This window comes from Hyperolius riggenbachi, chromosome 3 (assembly GCF_040937935.1).
Source record: "Hyperolius riggenbachi isolate aHypRig1 chromosome 3, aHypRig1.pri, whole genome shotgun sequence".
Taxonomy (NCBI): Eukaryota; Metazoa; Chordata; class Amphibia; order Anura; family Hyperoliidae; genus Hyperolius; species Hyperolius riggenbachi.
In genome coordinates, this window is record NC_090648.1 from 225,921,671 (window position 1) to 225,946,663 (window position 24,993).

Consider the following 24,993-nt stretch of genomic DNA (forward strand, 5'->3'; position numbering starts at 1 on the left):
TTGCTTAAAAGGAAATAAATATGGCAGCCTCCATATTCCTCTCACTACAGTTGTCCTTTAAGTAAATATTATTCCCCTCATTTTATGGTGTATGCCTACCTTAGTAATTAAAAGGTATGACTCGCTTTGCTAAATCCAATTACTTAGGTGTGTTTGCATACTGTTGGCTATACAGTTTAAGTTGGATCAGTGTAGGTATGCCAGCCTAGTTATTTCATTGAAAAAATCTGATTTCCTGAAAATCCTTAATCCACATTACCACACTGTTGAATCAGATTGCCTGCATTCATTAATTAGTTTTTTTTTGTGATTATCGCAAGCGTGTAAAGTTGTTTCCTTTCATGTTTCAGATCAGTTGAGGCTCCTTAATCTTTATAGATCTAATGAAAATGCTGAGACTTCTGATGTTAGCACAGTACAGCTGCTACAACTTACTATTATTAGATACTATACAAGTACCGGAGTTTGTTTACTGTTTTCTTTCATTAACATGTAGAACATCTCACAGCAGAACAGAATTGATAAAGTGTCTGATTCTACAGTTCTTACAGGAAACCTGAGATGATAGATTAAAAAAGTTTTATACATACCTGGGGCTTCCTCCGGCCCCCTTCCCTCTGATTAGTCTCTCACCGTCCTCTCCACTGCCTGCTGCCTCCGCAAACCGTCTCGGTAACTGTGGAAGTCGGAGGCTTACTGCGCATGCACACATGCTTCCCCAAAGTGCTCCCGTCGCCGGGGAGCACTCTGCTCCTGTGTCGTACTACTGCACAGGCGCAGGTTGCTCCCAGCCTAGGCAGAGAGACGGGGGAGTGTGCTTGGCTGCACTGCGCTGACTGGCCCCGACTTGCCGATTTACTGGGCCAGATTGTGGAGGCTGCAGGAAGCCCCAGGTAGGTATAAAACTTTTTTTTTTACTTCTCTGGTGCACTTCAAAGCTGTATTCCACTCACAGGGAGGAAGAAACCCTTCTGGTTTATGCCCATTGGTGTCCAGTGTTTAAATGAAAATCTTCTTATGGTTCCTCAGTTCCGAGTGGAATGTGAAATTTGGTTTAAGTGTTGCCATTGTTTAAGGCACATTTTCTACATTTGTGACTCTGCTTTCACCTGACTAAAGGGTCTATGGCCTCTTCTTCTCCTGGCTTTGAAGGCGTTAGTAGGGTGGTATGTCAAAAAATAGTAATGAAGCAACACTATAGCTCATTCCCCGATAGGCGAAAGCAGCATTATCATATAGCTCAGTGTTCTCCCCAGGCTCTTTTAGCCGGGTGCTCCACCCGGCTAGATTTGGTGACCACCCGGCTGTCATCGGCTCACCTCTTCACCTCCTCCTATGCTGTAAGCAGAGTTGCCCTGCATTTTCATCTTGCCCCACCCGGCTACTTTTTCATGCCACCCGGCTACTATTTCATGCCACCCGGCTGGAAATTTTTTTTTGAGGAGAACACTGTAGCTATAAGATGGTTAGCAGATCTTTAGGTGAATTTTCATCTATATGTACCCTATATGTGATCTATACACTACAAAGTTAACCTATTCACGTCTGAAGTAATATTCAGCTAGTTAATTCACTAGGAACTGTTGGGACATTTAACTTTAGGATCTTTGTTAAAATCAGCGAAAAGGTGCCCAGATTATTTGATCCAGACTATTTGAGGCCAGATTGAACAACTAAGGTCTGTACAGGCAGCCCTCCAAGTTGCTTATCCCACACACTGATTTCTGTTGTTTTCCCCCAGACAATCTGAAGTCAGGCATTGCTACTCACTGGCTCATACTATTTCCCTCTTCAATAGCAATGATTGTGCAAACCTGGCTGATCAGAGTAATGCTCCTCGTACACAATACAATAAATCTATCTTGTGAAATAGATTGTTGTTTCCCCATTTGTATGTGTGTATTATGTTTAACGAGGGCTAAGGAATACCACTCTATCATGTTGTTGTTGGCTAAAGGATTCTAGTAACTTTGAGGCCCCATTTACACTAGCAGGGTAAACCTGCGTTGCGTTACCCTTTTTGCACCAAGGGGCTGCAAAAGCATTGAAAGTCTATGGAGACTTTGACATTTATTGTGGTCCTTTGTGGTGCACCAGAAGAAGTATCCGATCCAACGCAAGGGCAATAGCGTGTTAGCATGAAGATAACCTAGATTTCAGATTTCTTAAATGATTCCAAATAAAAATATACACAAAGAGCTCTCACAGTTTGCATATTCTCTGTAACGCTTCATCTTGCTAGTTTACTTATAATAAGATTACAACTTTACAAAGTAGCTGTACCTCTTTTCTTTAGTAGTTTATGCAGCTACATTCATACGTAGGAATGTATGCTTATTTAGTGACCATGTGTCTTGGTTCGTGTTAAGTGTCCTTGTTCAAGCGATTTTAGTCAGCAGCATCTGTGCCCTTATGCCTGTAGTTCTGCTTGCCCGCAGGATGTTGGATCTTGTCCTCTATTATTCCATTTGGTTGCACCTTTGGAGTGTCTTGCAGTGCTATTTGTGCCCTGCCTGGCTTTATGCATGAACTTGGAACACAACTTCCTTCTGCTATATTTGAAACATGAGTCCTCAGTTTTCTTTCTATTTTTTTACGTTTATTAAAAATCTCATTGTGCTAGATTTCATAGGTGTTTATTAAAATGTGAAAAGGACCTTGTGATATAAATACTGTTTATATACAGTTATTTGGGCTTATGGCAGAATACCAACAGCCATGGCAACTCAAAGGTTACACATAAAATAAAAGGTCTGCGCAATATGGACTTGAACAAAGATAAGATAGCCAAATTACAGTCGCAGCCTACTTTGACAGCTTTGAATTGGCTTGCAGCCTAGCAGTCTGCTAAAGCCAATTGCATCCGTATACCAACTGTGGCTTGCTTAATTTCTCTGCTAATGAGTTTCAGTAAGAATCAAAATAAGATTAGCATACTTTATCATCTGAAGACACTTAAGAAATACTATTACTATCCATAATTACTTTTCTGCAATGGTCTTTTCAATTGGGCATCATCAATTGTACTATCAATAATTAGCGCAACATTCCTCTCCATATCTGTGAGGGACCATGAGAATCATGGAGTGAGCAGGTCTGGAATTGCCTAAACCACATTTTCATATGGCTAAGCAGCTGCCCTTCTCAAAACACCAGATTGCCGGATTCAGGTTGATTTCAAGCAGCATCGCGACCTAGTACATTACAGCTATGCCTGGGTGAAAAATATTGACTGTAATGCAAGGTTAAAACATTATTATTTTAACCACTGCTGTAACATAGAGCTTTTATTATTGATGGCATTGTATCTACTGAGTATGGCATCCTTTCCAAAGACTTGAGATGCTTAGAGTTATTTGTTCAAAACGTGGCCAGATTTCAGGAATACAGTCTTCTGCATCTGCTAATAGTGATGTTGTCATTACCCAGGGTGTTCTTTTTGGAATGGCCCCAAGGTTGCATCCATGATTGGCACTGAAGCTGCATCCGTTCGCCAGTATTTTGTATCAGTCTACAGGTCTTTATATTTTGTGCTTTCTCCAGCTGCTTCTTTCCCACTAGACTGTCTCCTGGCAATGCCACATTGCCTAGTCACATCTGCTTCTTCCCAGTCATAGTCACATCAGTGATTTGTAGTCCCTCTTTTTAGGCACAGTATTTTTACTAGACTAACGGGGATGACCTGAAAATTCTCCTGACATGCAAAGCTCCACTGAATCAAAAAGTGAAAGACATACTTTCAGATGAGTTCCTAGCTGTCAGTAAATTATGCAGAAATTGTGTTTCAGGGCCAGGGGCCTCCATTTGCTAACATTGATTTAATTGTATGGGTCAGTGGAGATTTGTTTATGTGAGTTTTCTTTTTCCCTAGTTCCTATCACTAGTGAAAATGTTGTGCCAAATAAAAGGACCACATATTACAAGAGTTATCGAGTGGAGGCACCCCAATAAGGATATAAAACACATAAAAAGCTATAAAAAGGAGGTTGGCTTCTCCAGGAGACAAAGCCAGTCAGTTTGACTACACTTATTTCACAATTAGGACAACGTGTTTCGCGTTACTTTGCCTCTTCAGGTCAATAACAGTGTGTGCCTAGTGGCTGCACTGTAACAGGCACAAACACCTCTTATCGGAACACATAACAAGAATCAGGTGTCAGTGCTGATCAAAAGAAATTTCACATCTACAGAAAACCACAGCATGTCTAGGAGGCTTAAAAATGTATACAAAGTATACTGTCTGGTAGTTATAACAACTGTTTTGTAATCTACAATTCTGCTGCAAAGAATAAAAATGCATTTTCACATATTTCTTCATTCGAAATCTGAGGTTATGCATAGGGGTCCAATTATTCCTCCTACTCACATAATTACTGCTCTTCAACAGACCTGTCTGCCCATGTGCAGCAAGCTCAAAGGTCTGCTTGTTCTATTGCTTCATCTCGTTTGCTTGTCCTTTATATACTATGAAAGACACTGCTGAATCAGGCTGATGGATTACGTTCCTTGAAAAGGTATTGTCTCTAATTGTGTTAGTGGCAATTAGATGCAATGATTGGTGCCATGTTTGTGTATGCTGTAACAGGTACAGGCTTTAAGAATGTTTTCAAATTGTATCAAGAGGTGGTTAAAGGAGTGTTGTTTGCCTCTATGATGCATTGCTCTGACCAGCAAGAATAACTTGGTTAGCCGATACCATGTTGTTGTAGTACATGCAGTATGTGCACTTCATTTGTAGTCATGGTTCTCTAAATATATTTATACTTTGTTGCAAAGTGCAGAAATAGACTAAATATATTTATACTTTGTTGCAAAGTGCAGAAATAGACTTAATAATGAAGTGTAAATTACAACGAAATAAAGTATTCAGGATGCACATTTTTACCTTAATTACCCTGGTTTCAGCATCAGAAATGCTATATATATATATATATATATATATATATATATATATATATATATATATATATATATATATATATATATATATATATATATATATTGGATGTACTTATGCCCTCACAGTTGTTTTTAGCCTAGGCTATGATGTAATGCAGCCTTCTGCCCAGGGAACTCGGGGAGATCATGTGATGTTCTTGCTCACTTCACAGAGGAAAAAAAAACCTACAGATTCCCCTTGCCAGCAGTAAAGATGGCAGAATCTTTGGTAAATGGTAATCAAGATGAGATAAGATTATACAATGGGCAAATATTGACTAAATCATTTATAAATGATTATTGTAAAATAAGCAGTTTTATTAATTAAGTTATATAAAGTAAAGTTCCTCTTTAAAATGTACATCAGTCTTAATTTCTGATGTACAGTCTTTTCTGTATTTATTACCCTGTGTTAATTTGTTACTTAGTCTTTGTATTGTTATTATTATCATTATTATTATTGATCTATAAAGTCCCAACATATTCCGTGGCGCTGTACAAAGTAAGAAACAAACATGGGGTACATAATAATGCAGACAATGGTGTACACCAATATACAAGATACATAATTAGTGACAAAATACGAAAATGATACAAAATACAAAATACAGAATTGGTAATAACAGTGATAAAAGTAACACGATAAATAAAATGTATAATCATTTTCAAGACACAAAAGGGGAGAGAGCCCTGCCCTTGCGAGCTTATTGTTTAGTCCTATTGTGGAATTCAGCCAAAACGTCCTCCTCAGTGACTGTGTAGTTAGATATATCCCCTTTAGAACAAACTCAACAACAGTAGAAACACCCAAGCTATAGCAGGTCAAACCGCACTTCTGAGGAAATCAAGGGGGCCCCCTGCCCAATGCCATAAACTCTCAGGGCTCACTTTTTCTCACCATGTAGTTTGAGATGTTACCTTAAAGAAAAATCCTCTGGTGAGTTACAGTAACTGACGAAACATGTAGGACACCAAAGAGACTGTTACAACTTACATGCGCTGTGTTTGTTCAGTGGTGTGCACAACTGGCTTCATTACTTAAGTGTTAGGGAATTTATGCTGTGTGCAGGTTGTACTTTTTTGAGTTAACAGCTCAAACTATATGGTGAGGAAATTTGTGCCCTGAGAGTACCTGGCAATGGGAGGAGGGAGGCACTGATTTACTCAGAAGCACACTTTGACTCGCTATAACTTGGGGGTCGCTACATCTGGTGAGTTGATTCCAAGGAGTTTGGTGACGGTTTATTCTATCGCAATACTAGGACTGTGTGGTGGATCAATGTGGCCGGGGATATACTGCTTATACTGCCCACTAAGAAGGAGGAGTGCTTTTTAATTGAAGTCAATATTTTTTTTTTTACTGTATATACTAAAGAATGAACTATCTAAACAATTCTTCTTTCTTTTCTGGAGGGGGGCGTTGAGGGTCGGGCATGGGGACTAGATAAGCCTGATTTCTGCTTTGGAGCAGATGGCATCAATTAACGTAGAAACACTCAACATCAAGGGGGCTAAATAAACCTGAGAAGAGGTCTTCGTTGCTAACTGAAATGAGGAGGTCTAACACACATGTGGTTTTCCTGCAGGAAACCCACCTTAAGGGGACAGCCCATCCAAAGCTGGATAACAAATACTATCCTCTAGCCTATTATAGCAATGCCCCAGACTCAAAAACAAAAGGGGTAGCAATTCTGTTTTCGAAGGAGGTGTGTATGTCTCAAATTCAACAAAGCTCCGACTCTGAAGGACACCACCTTCTAGTCAAGGGCCTGATCAACAACCAAATGTTCACCTTTGGCACCTATTATGCCCCTAATGTGGGACAACACACCTTTTTGGAACACTTCCTGAATGAGTTGGATGCCTTCGCGGAGGGGAGCTTGATACTGGGTGGAGACATGAATTTGGCACTTGAACCATCATTAGATACCTCGACTGGCAGATCCGCTATTCCGCATAGCATACTTCTAAAATGTAAATTAGCCCTGAGAAATACACAGCTGGTGGATATATGGCGGATCCGGGATCCGACAGGCAAAGAATATAAATTCTATTCTGCGCTCCATGGAACCTACTCCCGCATAGACCATATACTAGTCTCGCATAACTTAATCTCGCGTGTGTCAAAGGCGGAGGTGGTTCCGGGAGCGCTGTCAGACCACTCTGCGGTCTCAGTATTACTTGAAGTATTAGAAGGCAGACGAAGCCCATACACCTGGCGGCTGAATACCTCCCTTTTGAAGGACAAAACCATAGATGGAAAGGTGAAGAGGGCTCTAACAAATTATTTTGAAAATAATACTGTTAACGGGGTCTCTCCGATGTCTGTATGGACGGCCCACAAGTGTGTTATGGGGGGGTGCTGATTAAGGAAGGTAGCAGAGTTAAACGGGAAAGAGCAGAAGCAATCGAACGCTCCCTTGGGGAGATACACAGATTGCAACTTTTGCATCAAAGCTCGCGGCTGGAAGCAGACTTAACTGCACTCACCGCTGAACGGGAAAAACGTAAAGCACTTCTGTTCTTCAAAGCACGTTATGCAGCCTCTAGATGTCAGTGAGTTTGGTAATAAGTGTGGGCGTCTCCTTGCGCGTGCACTCCGTATCCAGCAAGCGACAAATTATATACCACATATTAATGATGCTGGCTCAAGGAAGCACCATCAATCCCAATCAATATCGCGAATATTCAAACGCTTCTATGAAAAACTATATGATATCCACAATCGTGCCCATAGACAAGCGGCCCCTTCATTACCTCAGCGTATTAGGGAATATATCCGTAAATCGGGGATGCCCACTATTCCTGAAACTGAGCTGGAGGAGCTTGGGAAGCCCATTTCCCTGACTGAATTACAGTTAGCTTTCTCACAGATCCCCTCAGGTAAGGCCCCAGGGCCGGACAGCTATGCACTGGAATATTACAAATTGTTCTTGCCCATATTACAATCCCCCTTACTAAAAGCATTGAACTCCCTAACCAATCCAGATACCCCCACTGCATTCCCAGATGATATGCTGTCCTCACACATTACAGTAATCCATAAAACCGGTAAGGACCCCTCCTCTTGTGCAAATTATAGGCCCATCTCGCTTCTGAATATCGATCTTAAGGATTATGCTAAGATCCTAGCGAACCGCTTGTCCCCCTTTATATCTCAATTAGTGCACTATGACCAAGTGGGGTTTATTCCAACGAGAGAAGCTAGGGATAATACCCTGAGGACCATGTCGACAATCCATTGGGCACGGTCAAAGGCCTCTCCAATGATGCTGTTGTCCACAGATGCAGAGAAGGCCTTCGATCGTGTCCGATGGGAGTTTATAGAGGGAACTTTGGGACATATTGGGCTACCGCAGTGCATGATAACCCACATTATGGCATTGTACAGGGTCCCGTCTGCTAGGATAAAGATAAATGGGGAGCTATCAGAACCCCTACGCATTTATAATGGAATGCGACAGGGGTGCCCCCTGTCTCCTTTTATCTTCGCTCTCTCCTTAGAACCGCTACTCTGCACCATTCGGGCAAACCCTGATATCACAGGTCTACAGTTTCCCACCTCTCAGCATAAGGTGGCGGCTTATGCCGACGACCTTCTCTTTTTTATCACCAACCCCCATATCTCTGTTCCCAACCTGGTTCAGGAATTCGCAACATATGGCAACCTGGCGAATCTCAGGATCAACGATGATAAATGTGAAGCGTTAAACGTAGGGCTTAGCCCCCTTCAACAATCACAATTAGAGAATAACTTCTCCTTCAAATGGGCCCCCAAGGCTATCACATACTTAGGCACCAAAATCTCAAACAACCCTTCCGAACTTTTCTCTCTTAATTATACTCCCCTACTAACTAAAATCAAACTGGACCTTAAGAGATGGGACGTGGCCAAACTTACATGGTTTGGCAGGGCAAATATTATTAAGATGAATGTTCTCTCCCGGCTCCTCTATATCTTTCAGACACTGCCAGTTCAGACTCCTACTGCCTATTTTAAGCAAATCAGGATGTGCTTCAGAAGGTTTATCTGGCAGGGCAAGCCACCTAGGCTTAAGCATACGTTGGTTACCCAACCAAAGAGCATGGGTGGCATGGCAGTACCGGATATGGAACTCTATTACGCTGCTGCGGTCCTCCTACGCATAGTTGATTGGCACAGACATGGCTCGCTCAAGAGATGGGTTGAGATGGAAAGAGACATAGCTGGGTCACAATTGCAGCACTTGCCATGGACAGGAAAAACTGCCCCTACCTTGAGAGCCTCTTACCCACTAATAAACGACACGGTGAGACTTTTCCACAGGCTCAACGACTCTCTCCATCTCTCCCCATGGCCCTCTCCTATGATACCATTACTAGATAACCCCGGATTCCCACTGGGCATACCTAATAAAGCATACAGGCATTGGAGAGAGCTCCCCTGGTTAAGGGCATTCCATCTACTAGAAAATGGTGAATGGCAGGATATCTCAAGCCTACGTACTCGCCTGCATGCCCCAGCACTCGACCACTGGTCGCATCTTCAGTTTATGCACTATCTCCTTGGCCTGGCCCCCAGAAGGTCACTGGCTCGGAATCTCACACAGTTTGAAAAGCTATGCAATGGCATGGGCTTTGTGACCGGGGGGATATCACAGTTATATTCCCTACTGGTTACTAAGCCAAACTTAGCTAAAGCCTTGAGACTGAGATGGGAACAGGCGTTGAATAAAACCTTCTCTGATGACCAGTGGCGTAAAATTCTTATTCTTTTCTCAGAAATCATCTATCTCAGCCAAATTGCAGGAAGCTGGTTATAAACTCCTGACGCACTGGTACTATACACCTGACAGGTTGCAAAGAATGTTCCCTTCCTCAAGCTCTCAATGCTGGCGTTGTCTGACACATAGGGGTACTATAGTACACATCTTCTGGAATTGCCCGAAACTGATCCCGTATTGGGATATGGTGAAATCCATTATCTCAAAGGTCACAGGAGTTGATTCCTCGGATGATCCCTCATAATACCCCAAGACAGCTTGGCAAATATAAAAAATCTCTCTCTAAACACATGATAAATGCGGCAAGATTGATTGTCGCCCGACATTGGAAATCTACGCAGACTCCCCCAGTGACAGAGTGGATTAGAGAGATCCAACATATCAAGCTAATGGAGAATCTTACGCAGACAATGCACAAACGCGAAGAGCAATTCAGTCATACTTGGGCACCCTGGCATGAGTATGAGGAATCTGATGAGTTTAAACACTTAATGGCCTAGACCCCCCTCACCTGAGCTATGTATAAACTCCCCCCCCCCCCTTTGAGGTGAGTGCTGACAAAGCATAACAAATTGCACCATGGGGGAGACTTCTGTCTCCTCCATGCATTAATAGTCCCTGTGTCTGACCTCCCCCGCTTGAACACCGCCCTCCCGGTTACTATTCTTTCTCTCCTTTCCTTCTCTACTTTCTCTTTTCCTTTCAGCTATGCTTTTCTTTCTTACTCTTCATACCCCTCTTGGGGGTAGGCTAATAAATGATATATCTAGGGTGCTAGCGGTGTTCCAGGCCTACCATAGATGAAGAACGGTATATAGGCCACTAGACTGTGTCATAGCTACTTCATAGGGCTGTGATTTAGGGAAATGATCACACTGGGCCCTGAGTCCCCCGTTCTGTAACTATTGTTAAGATCCTCAGTCTGGTCACTCGCAAAATGACTCAAGCTTCTATATGCTTAGAACAATAGTCTTATATGGTTATTTAGCCTAATGTTGAGAACTCTTCCATGGCGGCAGCCATGGATAAATTCATAGTTTTGGTGGCCCAGGGATACCGTTCGCCTTCCCTTTAATATTTGGCTTCTTTGCAAGTACAGACATCCTCCCACGGCACTGACTGGCCGTGTAAATTGTGTTACTCACTGGCTTCTACATGAGACGTCTGTATTATATTTTGCTGATACTGTATACAGCAGTCATGTTCTGTTATTCTTCTTTATAAAAAACTTATAAAAATAAAGAATCTTTAAAAAAAAAAAACTATCTAAACAAAACAGCTGCTAACACAGTCCTGTATCTTTTTGTCCTATTTTAACAGATTTTATATGTTCCAACTCTCCAAACAGTGCTCTCTATCCAAGCATTGCTTGTGATAATCAACCACGTTGGCATATCCAGAAAGGTGCTTTCTAACTACCAGGACCATTGGTGTACCAATAACCCCTGCAACTCTAGGGGTAGGAGCAGGGTCTATGGGTGCCCACTCATCCCTCTTCCCACTTTGAAGAATCTTATACCTACCTGTTCCGGCATTGCATCTCCTCCTCCTCCCGGTGGCTGCACACTCTATGCTGCCATCCTCTGGCTCTTGGAATAATCGGGGGCTTTATATCCAGCATAGAGTGTGTGGCTGCAGGGTAGAAGAGAAAACTCGATGCAGTGCTGGAACAGGTAAATATTACCTATGATCATTTTGCTTAGAGGTCAGGGCTGTTGTTATGCCCCGACCACAAGTGCTTCTTTTTAATTAAATAGATTTTGCAGTGTATGAATGGGCAGCCGACACTATCCACATTATTATTGTTAATAATGATTTATAAAGTGTCCATTGACTCAGATGTGTCTGCCAACAGAGGTCAGAGCGAAGTCCTGTAATGTGCCATATGTCTATACAAATCTAGATCTCACTGTTCCTCTGTAGAGTCAAGAAATACTATAAAGCACACTCCTGGGCAGCATGGTGACATAGTGGATAGCACACTCGCCTTGCAGCGCTAGGGTCCTGCTCGAGTCTAATTTTTCAGATCCGCATTCTGGTGAATCTGGTACCCATCCTGCTCCCACACCCACAGACCCCATACCTGACCCGCAACCCGCTTTCTGTTGAATCTGGTACCCGTCCTGCACCCGCTACCCGCACACGACCCTCAACCTGCTTTCTGGTGAATCTGGTACCCACAAACCCGCTACCAAACCTGAGCCGCAACCCGATTAAAATCAAAATGGGTACCTGAACCCGACCCGCATTTGGTGTAACCCACAGGTATCCGACCTGATGCCCTGTGCGGGTCTAATTTTTCAGACCCGCAGTGCTGCTACCCGCCCCTGAACCACAACCCACTTTCTGGTGAATCTGGTACCTGCACCCGACCTGCACCCGCAGACCCACAGCCAACTGCAACCCAATTAAAATCAAAACGGGTACCCGAACCCGACCTGCATTTCGGGTAACCCGACCCGATGCAGGCCTTTGGTCCGTGATTCAAATCAGGGTCACAAGATTATCTGCATGGAGCTTGTACATTCTCCACATTTCTGCATGGGTTTCCTCTGGGCACTCTGGTTTCCTCTCAAACCCCAAATACATTCAGATAAGTTAATATGTTCCCCTCAAAAATTGACCTTAGAACATGACCACATGTCACAATAGACCTTCTATTTCATAACACTTAAAGAGACACTGACACGAAAAAAAAATTATGATATAATGAATTGGTTGTGTAGTACGGATAATTACTAGAACATTAGTAGCAAAAAAAATTCTCATATTTTTATTTTCAGTTACACAGCTTTTTTTTATAACTCTGCATCATTCTCTAATATTTGTAGTTTATACATTACTCAGCATTCTAAATGTTTTTTACAGAACAAGCAGTGAACTTTTGACCTGTCCTGAACTGTTCTCTGCAAAAGAAAAAACAATACAGTTAAGATAACAGCCTTCAGAATACAGAGCTCTCTGCAACTTTGAAAGTAGTGGAGGTCAATGGCAATTTGCATAGATAACAACTTGAGTTACTTAACTCTTGCTGTACTGGAAACAATATTAGACTTATGTCTCTGCTCCTAATGCTTTATTTCTTAGCTGTACTACACATATAAATCCTTATATCATATTTTTTTTTTCTGCTTCAGTGTCTCTTTAATGTGATTGCCAATATATTCTGAGAATGCAGATACCTGTCCACTTTTTTCTAAAACAGAAATCTATTCTATAAGCATTAGAAATATGTGTGTGTACAGAACATTTTAGAGGAATCTTACTGGTAACTGTATAAATTGTTCAGACAATGTTACAGATTTTCATACATTACATTTATCAGAGATGCTGATAGAGCAGTGATCTTTACTGTTGGCAAGGTAAATCACTGTGGATTTGTTTCCCTCTGTGAAGTGAATAGAAACATCGCATGATCTCCCAGATTGCTCTGGAGCAGAATGCCACATGACATCATAGCCTAGGCTAAACCTCACTGGGAGAGCAGAGTTAGATCAAAATATACAGCAAAATACTGTATAGATATATGAAACATTTCTGAGACTAAAACCAGGGTAATTGTGGGTTCTAATTAATTAATTGTATTCTACAATATGTCATTAAGGTTCCTCTTTAAAGGCTACACAAATGGAGTAAATAAAACTATTTTTACTTACCTGAGGATTGTTCCAGCCCCTACAAATCACGTGTGTCCCTCACAGCAGCTCTGGTCTTCTTCCGTTTCCCGCTGGCAGCCTCTGAAGATTGCCAACCCCTAGTGGGTCGGCATCTTATGCATCATCGGAAGCGCACTGCGCTCCTGGTGAAGAGGGTGTGTTCATGTGCAGCACGGGCGCAAGCCCACACATTCGGAAAAGATGCCAACCTATCTGGGAGTCGTGATCTTCAGAGGCTACCAGTGGGAGACCAGAGCTGGGACGAGGGACACACAGTACTTGTAGGGCCTGGTAGAAGCCCCAGGTAAGTAAAATTGTTTTATTTACTCGCCTCGTGTATCTTTTAAGACTCTGTCTTTGCAGTACCTAAGCATCCTGTTATATACATACCTCTAGAATTATTTTGTACTAATATTCTGAAACATTTGACTTTTGCTTCTCTGTAATTTCTTAAGATTCATGGAGGGAAAAAAAATCTCCTAAATATGTGTGATGGGAGTTATTAATTTACACCAGGGTTTGGTTGTAGAAATAAGCGTGTAATTAAGCGTGTGCATTAAATTGAATGAATTACATTTCTTAGAATAGAATTACATGTTCTGCTTATATTGACTCAGATGTGTCTGCCAACAGAGGTCAGATTAAACAGTGAAGTCCTGTAATGTGCTGCCAGCAAACCTGTAAACTACAGTGAAGTCCTGTAATGTGCTGCCAGCAAACCTGTAAACTAGAGTTCAGATCTTTGTAGTGCCATATGTCTATACAAACCCAGATCTCCCTGATTCTCTGTGAGTCAATGAAATCTATAAAACGCACTCATGGGCAGCAGGTAGTGGATAGTATACTGTCCATGCAGTGCTAGGGTCCCTGGTTCAAATCTGGGGCACAACATTACCTACATAGAGTTTGTACGTTCTCTGCATGTTTGCATGGGTTTCCTTTGGGCACTGTGGTTTCCTCTCAAACCCCAAAGATGTTCAGATAAGTTAATATATTCCTCCCTAAATTGACCTTAGACCAGGGCATTTATACAATCACTATGATAGGGATTGGATTGTGAGCCCCTCTGAGGGACAGTTAGTGACAAGACCATTTACTCTGTGTAGCGCTGCAGAAGAGTTCAGTACTATATAAATACAAAATATGATAAATAATATATAAGTAATGCTCACAACCTCAGACTTACCACCCTTATTTGTCTCACCTGATAGGGATTCTTCCCAGGTGGGATGGACATTAAACATTCTCTGTAGAGTGGCTCAGATCAATTAAGGTTGTGAGCATCAACTGGCTGTATCCTTCTCAGGAGAGGTATAGACAAGACAAGACAAATAACATTTATATTGCGCTTTTCTCCTGGCGGACTCAAAGCGCCAGAGCAGAGCAGCAGCCACTAGGGCGCGCTCTATTGGCAGTAGCAGTGTAAGGGAGACTTGCCAAAGGTCTCCTACTGAATTAGTGCTGGCTTACTGAACAGGCAGAGCCGAGATTCGAACCCTGGTCTCCTGTGTCAGAGGCAGAGCCCTTAACCATTACACCTTCAGCCAGTGCACTCCTCCAAGCAGGTACACCACCCCGGCACCACACTGTGTAAATCATTCCAAACTGAAGGTGGCACACCACAGGCTTGAACTTTTGTTCGGTTTATTGCAATGTCGGCATAACTTCTCTCTAGAGTGCCAAATCTCAGTGATTCTCTGTAGGACACCAAGTCTCACTTTCTAGTGTCTATTATCTCAATGGTTTTCTGTAGAGTTTCAAATCTCAGTGAGTCTGGGTAGAGTGACAATTCTAAATGATACTTTTTGGAAGACCAAGCCTCACTGAATTTTTTCTAAAGTGTCACGTTTCGGTGATTCTCTGTACAGTGCCAAATCTCAGCCATTCTCAAATGTATTAATTAATCTCTCTAGAATACCATGCCTCAATAATTCTCTATAGATTGCAAAATCTTACTGAATCTGTGTAGACTCCAAGTGTTAATAAATCTTTTTAAACCTCGGTGATTCTCTGTACGGTTGTAAATCTCAGTGATTCTCTGTAGAATACCAGGTACCAATCAGTCTTTTTAGAATACTACATTTCAGTGATTCTTCTCTGTAGACTCACTGTCACATCTCAGGGCTGGTTCACATTGGGGCAATTTTTCAGTGCTTAGCTGATCGCCGGCGATCAGCAAAGCGCTGCTATAATGTATCCCTATGGATACATTCACACTGCAGCGGTTGCGATTTCGATTAATCGCAAACATGTTCCGTGTAGCATTTTGTGGGCGATTGCTCTGTGATTCTCGTTCTATTGAACGGGAATCACAAGTGCAAATTGCGCTGAATCGTGGCAAATTGCGAGATTTGGGCTGCTGAATTGCAGACGCAAACGCGATCACGGTAAAGCGTCCAATGTGAACCAGCCCTCAGTGATCATCTGCAGAGTGCCAAGTCTTAATGATTCTGAGTAGAATGGCAAAGCTCAGTGAATCTCTGTAGACTGCCAAATCTCAGCAAGGGCTGGTTCACACAGGTGACTGCTGGGGTTCATGCACGCCATTTACCACCAAACTCTTCTAGTTAGTATCAGAAAGGCACTTGCCATGAGCTGCCGGCAGCTGGCCGTGTGAGCTGGCCATAAGTCCCTGCAGAGTGGCAAATCTCAGTGAATCTCAGGAATTGTCTGCAGAATACCCCGTCTCTATGAATCTCTCTAGATTACCAAATCTCAGTGAATTTTTGTAAACAGGGCATGACACTATATTTACAGGGAGAAAACACCTCCAATCCTTGCATGTTAACCACTCACTACACTTCGCCATCCTTAATTTGCCTGAATGACATGAATCATTCAAACCAAATTGCAGAGCTGTCATATAACAGTTTTTCTAAGATGTGATGTAACCATGGAAAATGAGAATCTCCTCTATGCATAAAAGGAGAACAAAAACATAGAATTGTATTTTGTTAATGTTATACTTATAATGTAGTGGCTGGATAGTGTCTATTCAGTAAGAAGTTCTTGGGCGAGACTCCTTAACACTGCTACTACCTATTGAGTGCTCTCTAGTGGCTGCCTTGCAAGTGCTTTGTTTAAGGAGAAAAGCGCTATACAAATACTGGAATTATTATTATAATTATTGTGATGAAACTGAATAAGGGCTCCTTAGTGCATCATTCCCAACCAGAGATAGTCCTGAAGTTTCCCTACCAGCTCTGCTCTCAGCTTAACACCATGTTGTATAACGTCCTCTTTTGCCAGTTTTCCAAATTGCCTTTCTAATACCGCTGCGTATGGCCGTGCCATGTTCTTAATGGATAAATTATTTTGCACTTATTATTTCAGTGTGTGCACCTTGGTATTATACAATCAATAATATGCCTCATTACAAAATAAAAGAAGCAGATGAGTCAGATGTTCCCAATCATTCAGTTGTGTACTTCCTTTGTACACCAGTACTAGAAAGACTTTGCTTGCCTGAGCAGAGAAAGGGGGAAAGGGTTGACTACTGCTGTCGGTTAACATTTTTACTTCCATTTTTTTTAACCTGCACTGAACAGTTGTAGCTGAAATCCTTTAGCAGACAGCAACACCTCTTTGCTCTAGTTTTTGTTTTGTTTTACAAATGACTGGAATCATTGGGTTGGACAGGTTTCATATATATGGAGTTGAGACTACAGATGATGCAGCTGATATGATCTTTTTCCAGCAAGAAGCATCTTTCCCATATACTTGGTTTATGGTTTCATTTTTAAACATTGCTAGAATTTTTTTTATTGACTTCCATTCTTGATTCATATGTAAATCTAGCATTATATATTTTTTTTCTGAGGTTAGTTCATAATATGAAATCCGTTACCATCGTCTTTGTAAAAATTCATATTGGTGCATCTAAACAATTCAGACAGCACAATCTATTTGTCTCTCTTTATAGTATGAGCTCTTAACTCTCACTGTCTCTTTGTGGCATAGCCTGTCTCTCTCTCTCCCTCCCTCTGAAGCATGAAGCGAAGGTTACCATAGAAACGCAGCAAGAACTGAGAACTGCATCCCAGAGCATTGAGGATAGAGGGAGGGAGAGACACTGAGCGAGGATGACCAGAGAGAGATAGATGGAGGATATGGAGTGAATGGATTGAGAAGTTATAGAGTGATTGAAGAGATGAGTGGAGAAAAAAGATACAAGATAGCAAGTGTGAGCAGAGTAAAAGGCAGTCGGCTGTAGGCACTGCTGAGAAAATAGCCACAGCAGGAGACGCAATCAATCTGCGTTACAAGAATCTGATGCTGAAGCTAGAGAAAAGCTGATACAGATGTTTTAATTAGCTACAGTGCATCCTTCACACCGTATGGCTGTGCCAGGGGTCCCAGTCATAGCCCCGAAGAATGAAGTCACGGCGCAGGGTTGGGAAGCTGCTGGCGCAGTGCGACCCCTCATCTCGGGAGTATGATGAGATGGTTGTAGAAAAACGTCGGCTCCTTCCGGACCCTCGCCGCCTGCTGGATAAGACTTGTAAGGTCACCTCTCTTTTTCTTCCAGCACCTCCACCTCCAAAGAGAGCACCCAGCACTACACTCACCCTGCGCTCCAAGTCCATGACAGCTGAGCTGGAGGAATTGGGTAAGTCACCATAAAATATAGATAAGCTATGACTAAACAATACATTACTAACTGATCAATATCAAAACAGAGACACATGCAAGGCTGCATTGGATGCATAGAATAATATTGAGAATTGTGGTCTGTTATATAAGCCATATTACTTTTAAGAGCACATGAGCAGACTGGATAACATATGGGATTTATTACAGAACGCTGACGGCAAAAGCTGTAGTGCGGAAAAGAACCGAACTCTTAGGAAGTTACACTGCATGGTGATAGATAGGATGAATGAAGATATGTGGTAACACAAATCTGTAGACCAGCTCTGATCTCCTCTGTGTAGCAGGAAATGTTCTGCTCACAGTCCCTTCTGTAGGATAGCTGCAACTCTGCTGAGATTGATTTAAACATAAGCACATCTGCTGATTGTGTTCATATTTCATCGTTATTGTACAGTCATTATATGTATGCCTTTATATTAATGTAAAGTACATGAGGAGCATTTCTACAAATGTAAAAATAGATCACTTAAGAAAAATAGGCTTTTAAAAGTGTTGCCCTCCGGTGTTCACACCCCTTCCTTTGCCTCCCCTTTTTGCCCTTCACAGCCTTGGTGCCCACCTCACAAGGGTCATAAAACAAATGTGGCCATCATGATCTCCACAGCCATAACAGGTGTAGCCACAAAACACCTGATCTGAAGTAGTCCCCTGTATCGTAGGAAGGAAAGGTTAGTAGTTGCTACCCCCACAGCTCTGGGCCGCCCTGCGATTGCAGGAACTTCTCCCCTCTAGTTACACCCCCCGCATCCATGTTCTGCTTTTCTGGCCTGTTTTACTAAAGAATTTTGGGGCAAGCTTGTCAGAGATCCTCCGTGATCACAGGTCATGCTACCAACCTGCCCTCGATTTATTAAAGCTGTCTGCTACAAGATATCCTTGTCTGGGTCATATTGGACCATAGTTTCTGAAAAGTTAGTGAATTATCCGTTGAATACTTGGATTAAAAAAGAGCGATAATATTTTGTGGTTGCATGCACATGAAGGCAGTTGGACAACTGTTAATTTGGTAACCTTGCTATGGTTTCATATAACCTAGGTGATGACTGCAAACTCTTGTCACCTAATAGCTGACACGTTTACTTAAAAAAAAAAAATTCGGGCCAGTTTCCAGAAGTATTAGTAATTGATGCTGATCTCCAGCCATGAGGTGCCTTAGTAAATTAGACACTGTATTTCTGCCTCAGCACAGCCATCTCATTAGATGCCTACATTCATTATACCCTTGCATGACATGCTCAGCGCTGTCCACTGACATTTCCTAAAGTCTGACATGATGTCTTAGAGTTATGAAGAGCGTTGTGAAATACTGGACCAGCGTTTGATGAATGAGCTGTATGTATTACTGCTATTGAATCTTCCAAATTTTTTTTTTTTTAAGATTCTTTTATTTTTCAAAATAGTTTTTGTTACAAACAATAAACAAATATAGACAAAGAGCACATAGTGCCAAACAGAATGTGAACAATAAAAGAGTCATATAACAATAAAGGAGTATCTGACAATCAGCCAGTTTTCCAATTTATCTTTTATTGTATTCTTACAAGTCTACTTTTGTTTACTAATAAGCCCTGTTTGGTTCCATAGTAAATGATGCAGCTAAAAGTCACTACAAAAAAGCAAATGTTGAATGGAAATGTAATGCAGGATACTTTACTCTTCTTCAGACAGGGGTGTAAGTATAGGGGACCTGCCCCTTGGACCTCAGGGGAGCCCAGAGCTCTTGGGGGCCCCAACTACATGCTTTTCCTCCTTGAAATGCAGAGGTCCAACCTCCAGATCAGGTGTTGTTGGGGCTAGCAATAAATGGGTGAATTATGATGGCCACACTGGGGGTTACTAGAGGAGATGGGGAAAGAGGTGTGGAAATTAAGGGGCCCTAACAATGTTTTGCTTGGGGGGGGGCATGGTTCATAGTTCTGCCCCAGTTATCAGTTATTATGGCCTCTTTTATAGTATGCAATGCAGGTGGCCTTGCGTTTATACATCACACACTGCACCTGCATTGCTTTACATTGCTGTGATGATCCCTTTCAGTGACAGCGAATGGATCAGCACTGCGTTTTGACAAAATGCATGCAGCGATACACTGTTGTGAGAATGTGCAGTCTATGAACTTTTGATATCTTTGCATATCGCATACTATGCACACAGCAATGCTTATGGTGTGAATGAGACCTGTCATTATTCAAAAAAAAAGCATTAGGTTAGACATGTCTATGACCTCCTTCTGAAAGTGTTATTTCCCTTATCATAAGGCTGAGTCTTTGATACAATACTTATGCTAATTTAGTCAAATACTGCTTTACCCGGCCGAAGGAGGCTTCAGAAGACTTCAGGGAGCCCGAGTGCTCCTGAAGAAGGGCAACCCTGTACTGCACCTGCGCAATCATGCTCTCTTGCACGCTCACGCCTGTGCAGTATGGAGCTGCACGTCTTCGGGAGGACACGGCTACCAAAGACTTCCAAATGCCCTTTTGGCGGGGGATTGAAACGAGGAGGAGCAAGCACAGGATAGAGAGCACCGAGAGAGGAGACGGAAGGCTCTATACAACCCAGAGCCTTCCCTCTCCTTAGGTAAGTATTTGCTTCATTTTTTTTAAATGTGGTTCCCATTCACTTTAAACAGCCAAAAAACAGTGAGAGCGAGCTTGAGATAAGGTTTTACTGCAAGAAGGTTCAAAGGGACATTATTTCTGCTTTGGTTTATAGCTTAAAAGACTGAGTGTGATTTTAAAACTACAAATGTGACAGGATGATGCAATGTTATAAAAAAAAAGCTACAGTATACACTCACTTAAAGGTTAATAACACCCTACTAGTACTTTGTAAAAGGAGAACAGAGGAGCCAACAGGATAAAATAAGCTAAAAACTTTAAAATTCTCAAGGAAGGAAGTGGTGGACTTACCTCCCCGAAGTTAACATGAAACTGTCGATTTTCAAACAGATACATTTATTGTAATACTCCAAAAATACTAAGCAACGCGTTTCGCAGGTACATTCCTGCTTCCTCAGGCAATAACAGGTAGGAGTATAGAACAGTGCAGTCTCTAGATAACGCTTAGCACCTTTTTTTTAACAGCGCCAGGGTATGCTTGTACAATCGTGACAACTACCTTTAATGCTGAACGTGAGTCTCACTTCCAACAATCTTTAGGGTAGCTAATAAGGGTGTGAGACTAACGTCCTGGAATTTGACGTAGTTATAATAATAAATGCAGCTTTAGATTAACCCCCTTGCCGTTCCAATTCTGATGGCAAGTGGGCGGCGCAGCACTTTTTTTTTATTTATTTCTTTTTTTAACTGGTTCAGCACCGCAGTCCGAAAATCTCATGCATCCGAGCAACGTTCACCTCCCATTCATTTGCCAATAACTTTATTGCTACTTATCACAATGAATTGATCTATATCTTGTTTTTTCCGCCACTAATTAGGCTTTCTTTGGGTAGTGCATTTTAAGAATTATTTTTTTCTAAATCTATTTTAACAGGAAGATTAAGAAAGAAATGAAAAAAATTCATTATTTCTCAGTTTTTGGCCATTATAGTTTGAAATTAATATACGCTACCTTAATTAAAACTCATGTATTTTATTTGCCCATCTGTCCCGGTTATTACACCGTTTAAACGATGTCCCTATCACAATTTATGGTGCCGATATTTCATTTAGAAATAAAGGTGCATTTTTTCAATTTGCGTCCATCACTATTTATAAGCTTATAATTTTAAATAATATAATAACATATTCTCTTGACATGCATATTTAAAAAGTTCAGACCCTTAGGTAACTATTTATGCTGTTTTGGGTTTTTTTTTATTGTATTTTTTACTTTATTTTTTTAATAAAAAAAAGTGTATGTGGGTAATTTTTGGTGTGGGAGGGAAACTGCTAATTTTAAATGTGAAATAATGTTTTTTTTTTTTTAATTAGAAATGTATGTGGGTGCAGTTTACTATTTGGCCACAAGATGGCCACAGTGAAAAAAGTCCTGGATGCGAACGATCTCGCATCCAGGAACTAAAATGCTGGGGAGAAGTTTCCTGGGGGCAGAAATACCGCGCTCTCTGGAGAGAAAGCGTCGGTATTTCTGCGGGGAAGTTAGATCGGTGAATGGGAATTATATTCCCATTCACTGATCGGGGGTCTAGCGGTGGGCAGCGGGCAGCAGCAGTGCCTATCTGGACTAGGAAGCTCGTCCAGATAGGCCGAACTGGTTAATTCATGTAGCTAGCCTAGCACTAGCTACATGATAGCCGCTGACAAGTAAGCAGAGTGTGTGAGTCACCCAGATCTTGCAGGAGGCCTGGAGAGGGTGTGTATAGCTTCTATCCAATCACAAGCAGCACAGCACATTCCAGCCAGACTGCCTGAGCCCGACAGACCCGACAGAGGAGAGAAGATTAGATCATATAACAGAGGAACTTCCCCTCTCCCTGCCGACTGGGGCCAAGGCTTTCCCCTCATGCTGCCACCCCTCCAGCCCCCACAAAACGGCCCCGAAACCCTCCAGCCCCCCCCCCCCCCGCGGTGGCATGGGCTGTGCAGGGCCTAGTGTTACGCCACTGGCCGCAACCGAGTTCAGTCTAGCGTGTGTGCAAGGCTTAAAGAGAATCTGTAACGTCAAAACGTCCCCTGGGGGGTACTCACCTCGGTTGGGGGAAGCCTCCGGATCCTAATGAGGCTTCCCACGCCGTCCTCCGTCCCTCAGGGGTCTCGCTGCAGCCCTCCGTGCAAGATGATGTCAATATTTACCTTCCCGGCTCCTGCGCAGGCGCTCTGACGGCTGTCGGCTCCGAAGTAGGCGGAAATACCCGATCGCCAGCGGGTCTGCTCTACTGCGCATGCGCAAGTTTCCCGGCGCCTGCGCAGTAGAGCGGACCCGACTGAGATCGGGTATTTCCGTCTACTTCGGAGCCAAAAGCAGCCACAGCGCCCCCGCTGGAGCCAGCAAAGGTAAATATTGAATTTACAGTCGGGTCTGTCACCGGCTGTTCGGAGGGCTGCAGCGAGACCCCCGTGGGACAGAGGACGGCGTGGGAAGCCTCATTAGGATCCGGAGGCTTCCCCCACCCGAGGTCAGTACCCCCCAGGGGATGTTTTTGATGTTACAGAGTCTCTTTAAAATGCCAGAGTGACCAAGTGAAGATTTCTCATTCCCACCAAATGCCTTCCACTTGCTTAATTAGGTAAATTAACGACATTCTGCAATTACTTTATGTATTAGTGTATATTCAACCATACTGAGTGCTGACTTTACATATATTTACACTTTTCTTTTTAATAAACCACAATGTAACAACAATGTATAAGTATCTATAACACCTTCAGTAAATGTCTACCAATGGGTATTTTTGCACTTGATAAACCTTTTCAACCGTCAAGAAACACATATCTTACAGGCCCTTTATTCAAATCACTTTTTCTTCTAAGCTTTCTCCTAGAAGATAGTTTTTCATTTACTCTTTAAAATAACTTTTCAGCACTCTGCAATTGAAAAACTACCAAAAAAGTATGAGCAACAGTACTGTCAAAATTATTAGTTTTTTTTTTTTTTAGCTAGTGGCATAAAGGGCATTTCATAGATAAGGTGTGAAAATGTCACATAGGAGATAACTTAGGAGAAAGTGAATTGAATAAGGGCCCTCAGATCGTTGTTAAAGATAAATGTGCTCCCATCTCACACAGTGCTATAAGATATCCATGGAGAGCATACATTGATGAATATTTCTCTGTTATTGTTTAAGGTGCTTGTGCAGTCATCCATTCTATAAACACTGATCAGCCAAAACATTAAAACCACCCACCTGATATTGTATAGGGCTTCCCCTTGTGCCATCAAAACAGATCGGATCCATCAAGACTTGGACTCCACAAGACCTCTGAAGGTATTCTGTGGTATCTGCACAAGACGTCAGCAGCAGAACCTATAAACCCTGTAGGTTGCAAAGGGGAGTCCTTGAGGATTGAACTTATTTTCCCATTGCATTCCACAGATTTTTCAAGTGGATTGAGGTTTGGAGAATATGGAAGCCAAAGAAGACATGATTCAGTAGATCAGCCACCTTCTTCTATTCCAATGGTTCAGTTCTGGCGCTAACATGCCCACAGTAGGCAGTTTTTGGAAACATACAGGGAACAGCATGGGCCATCTGACTGTTATGCAGCTCTATGCACAATAAGCTACAATGCACTGTATGTTCTGATATCTTTCTATCAAGGCCAGCTTAGAGTTGCTCTCCCATAGGCGTTGACCAGAAGAGATAGCCTTTTGTTCTGACTTGAAGCAATAAAACTTAGGTGCTTGTAACCCTGTAGCTGATTTGCTAGTTGTCCATCCACGGACCACTGCATACCAGGCATACTTCAAAGCACTCTGCACTGATGCAGTTTGACCATTGTCAAAGTCGCCCAGATCCTTATGCTTGCCCATTTTTCCTGCTTTCAGCTCATCGCCTTCAAGAACTGACTTTTTCACTTGTTGCGTTATATCTCACATCATAACAGGTGCCATTTAACTAGGTAATTAATGTTATCCACTTCACCTGTCAGTGGTTTTAATGTGGCTGATCGTTATGTAGACCATACTAACATCATAATTATCTATGATCTCACACTCACTGAAGAAATGTAGTAACATGAGGCAGATATAGCATTGATTAGTTTCATTGTTTTAGAACGATTGGATGAGATATTGGTGGGCTCTGATCCCTCGCTGAGACCAGAGATTGCAGAGGCTGACTCTAGAGCTGCTACAGTCAAACAGCGACCCACAAGTCGGCGCATTACACCAGCTGAGATAAACGTAAGCGTGTCTGTCTCCATGTTTATTTACTTTACTAGTCTGTCATTATGTATACCATTTCTACCATTTTCTATGGCTGCAGTATTAAAGACATGATATTTTTCATCTTTTTATATATTGTCATGTTGTGCTGCGCAATTACAAATAAAATCTATTCCGAACTAATCAGAACAAGTTTCAGA

General features: G+C 42.1%; 1 protein-coding gene across 8 annotated transcripts in view; it reads left to right on the top strand.

The window, feature by feature from the left end:
* Nucleotides 1-24,993, top strand: part of SHANK3 (SH3 and multiple ankyrin repeat domains 3) — a 597,458-nt gene that overhangs the window by 517,660 nt on the left and 54,805 nt on the right. For all 8 annotated transcript variants that reach the window (XM_068275859.1, XM_068275860.1, XM_068275861.1 and 5 more), the window contains 2 exons: nt 17,886-17,966; nt 24,684-24,811. In XM_068275859.1, the coding sequence (XP_068131960.1) occupies nt 17,886-17,966; nt 24,684-24,811 (209 nt within the window). The remainder of the gene's footprint in view (nt 1-17,885; nt 17,967-24,683; nt 24,812-24,993) is intronic.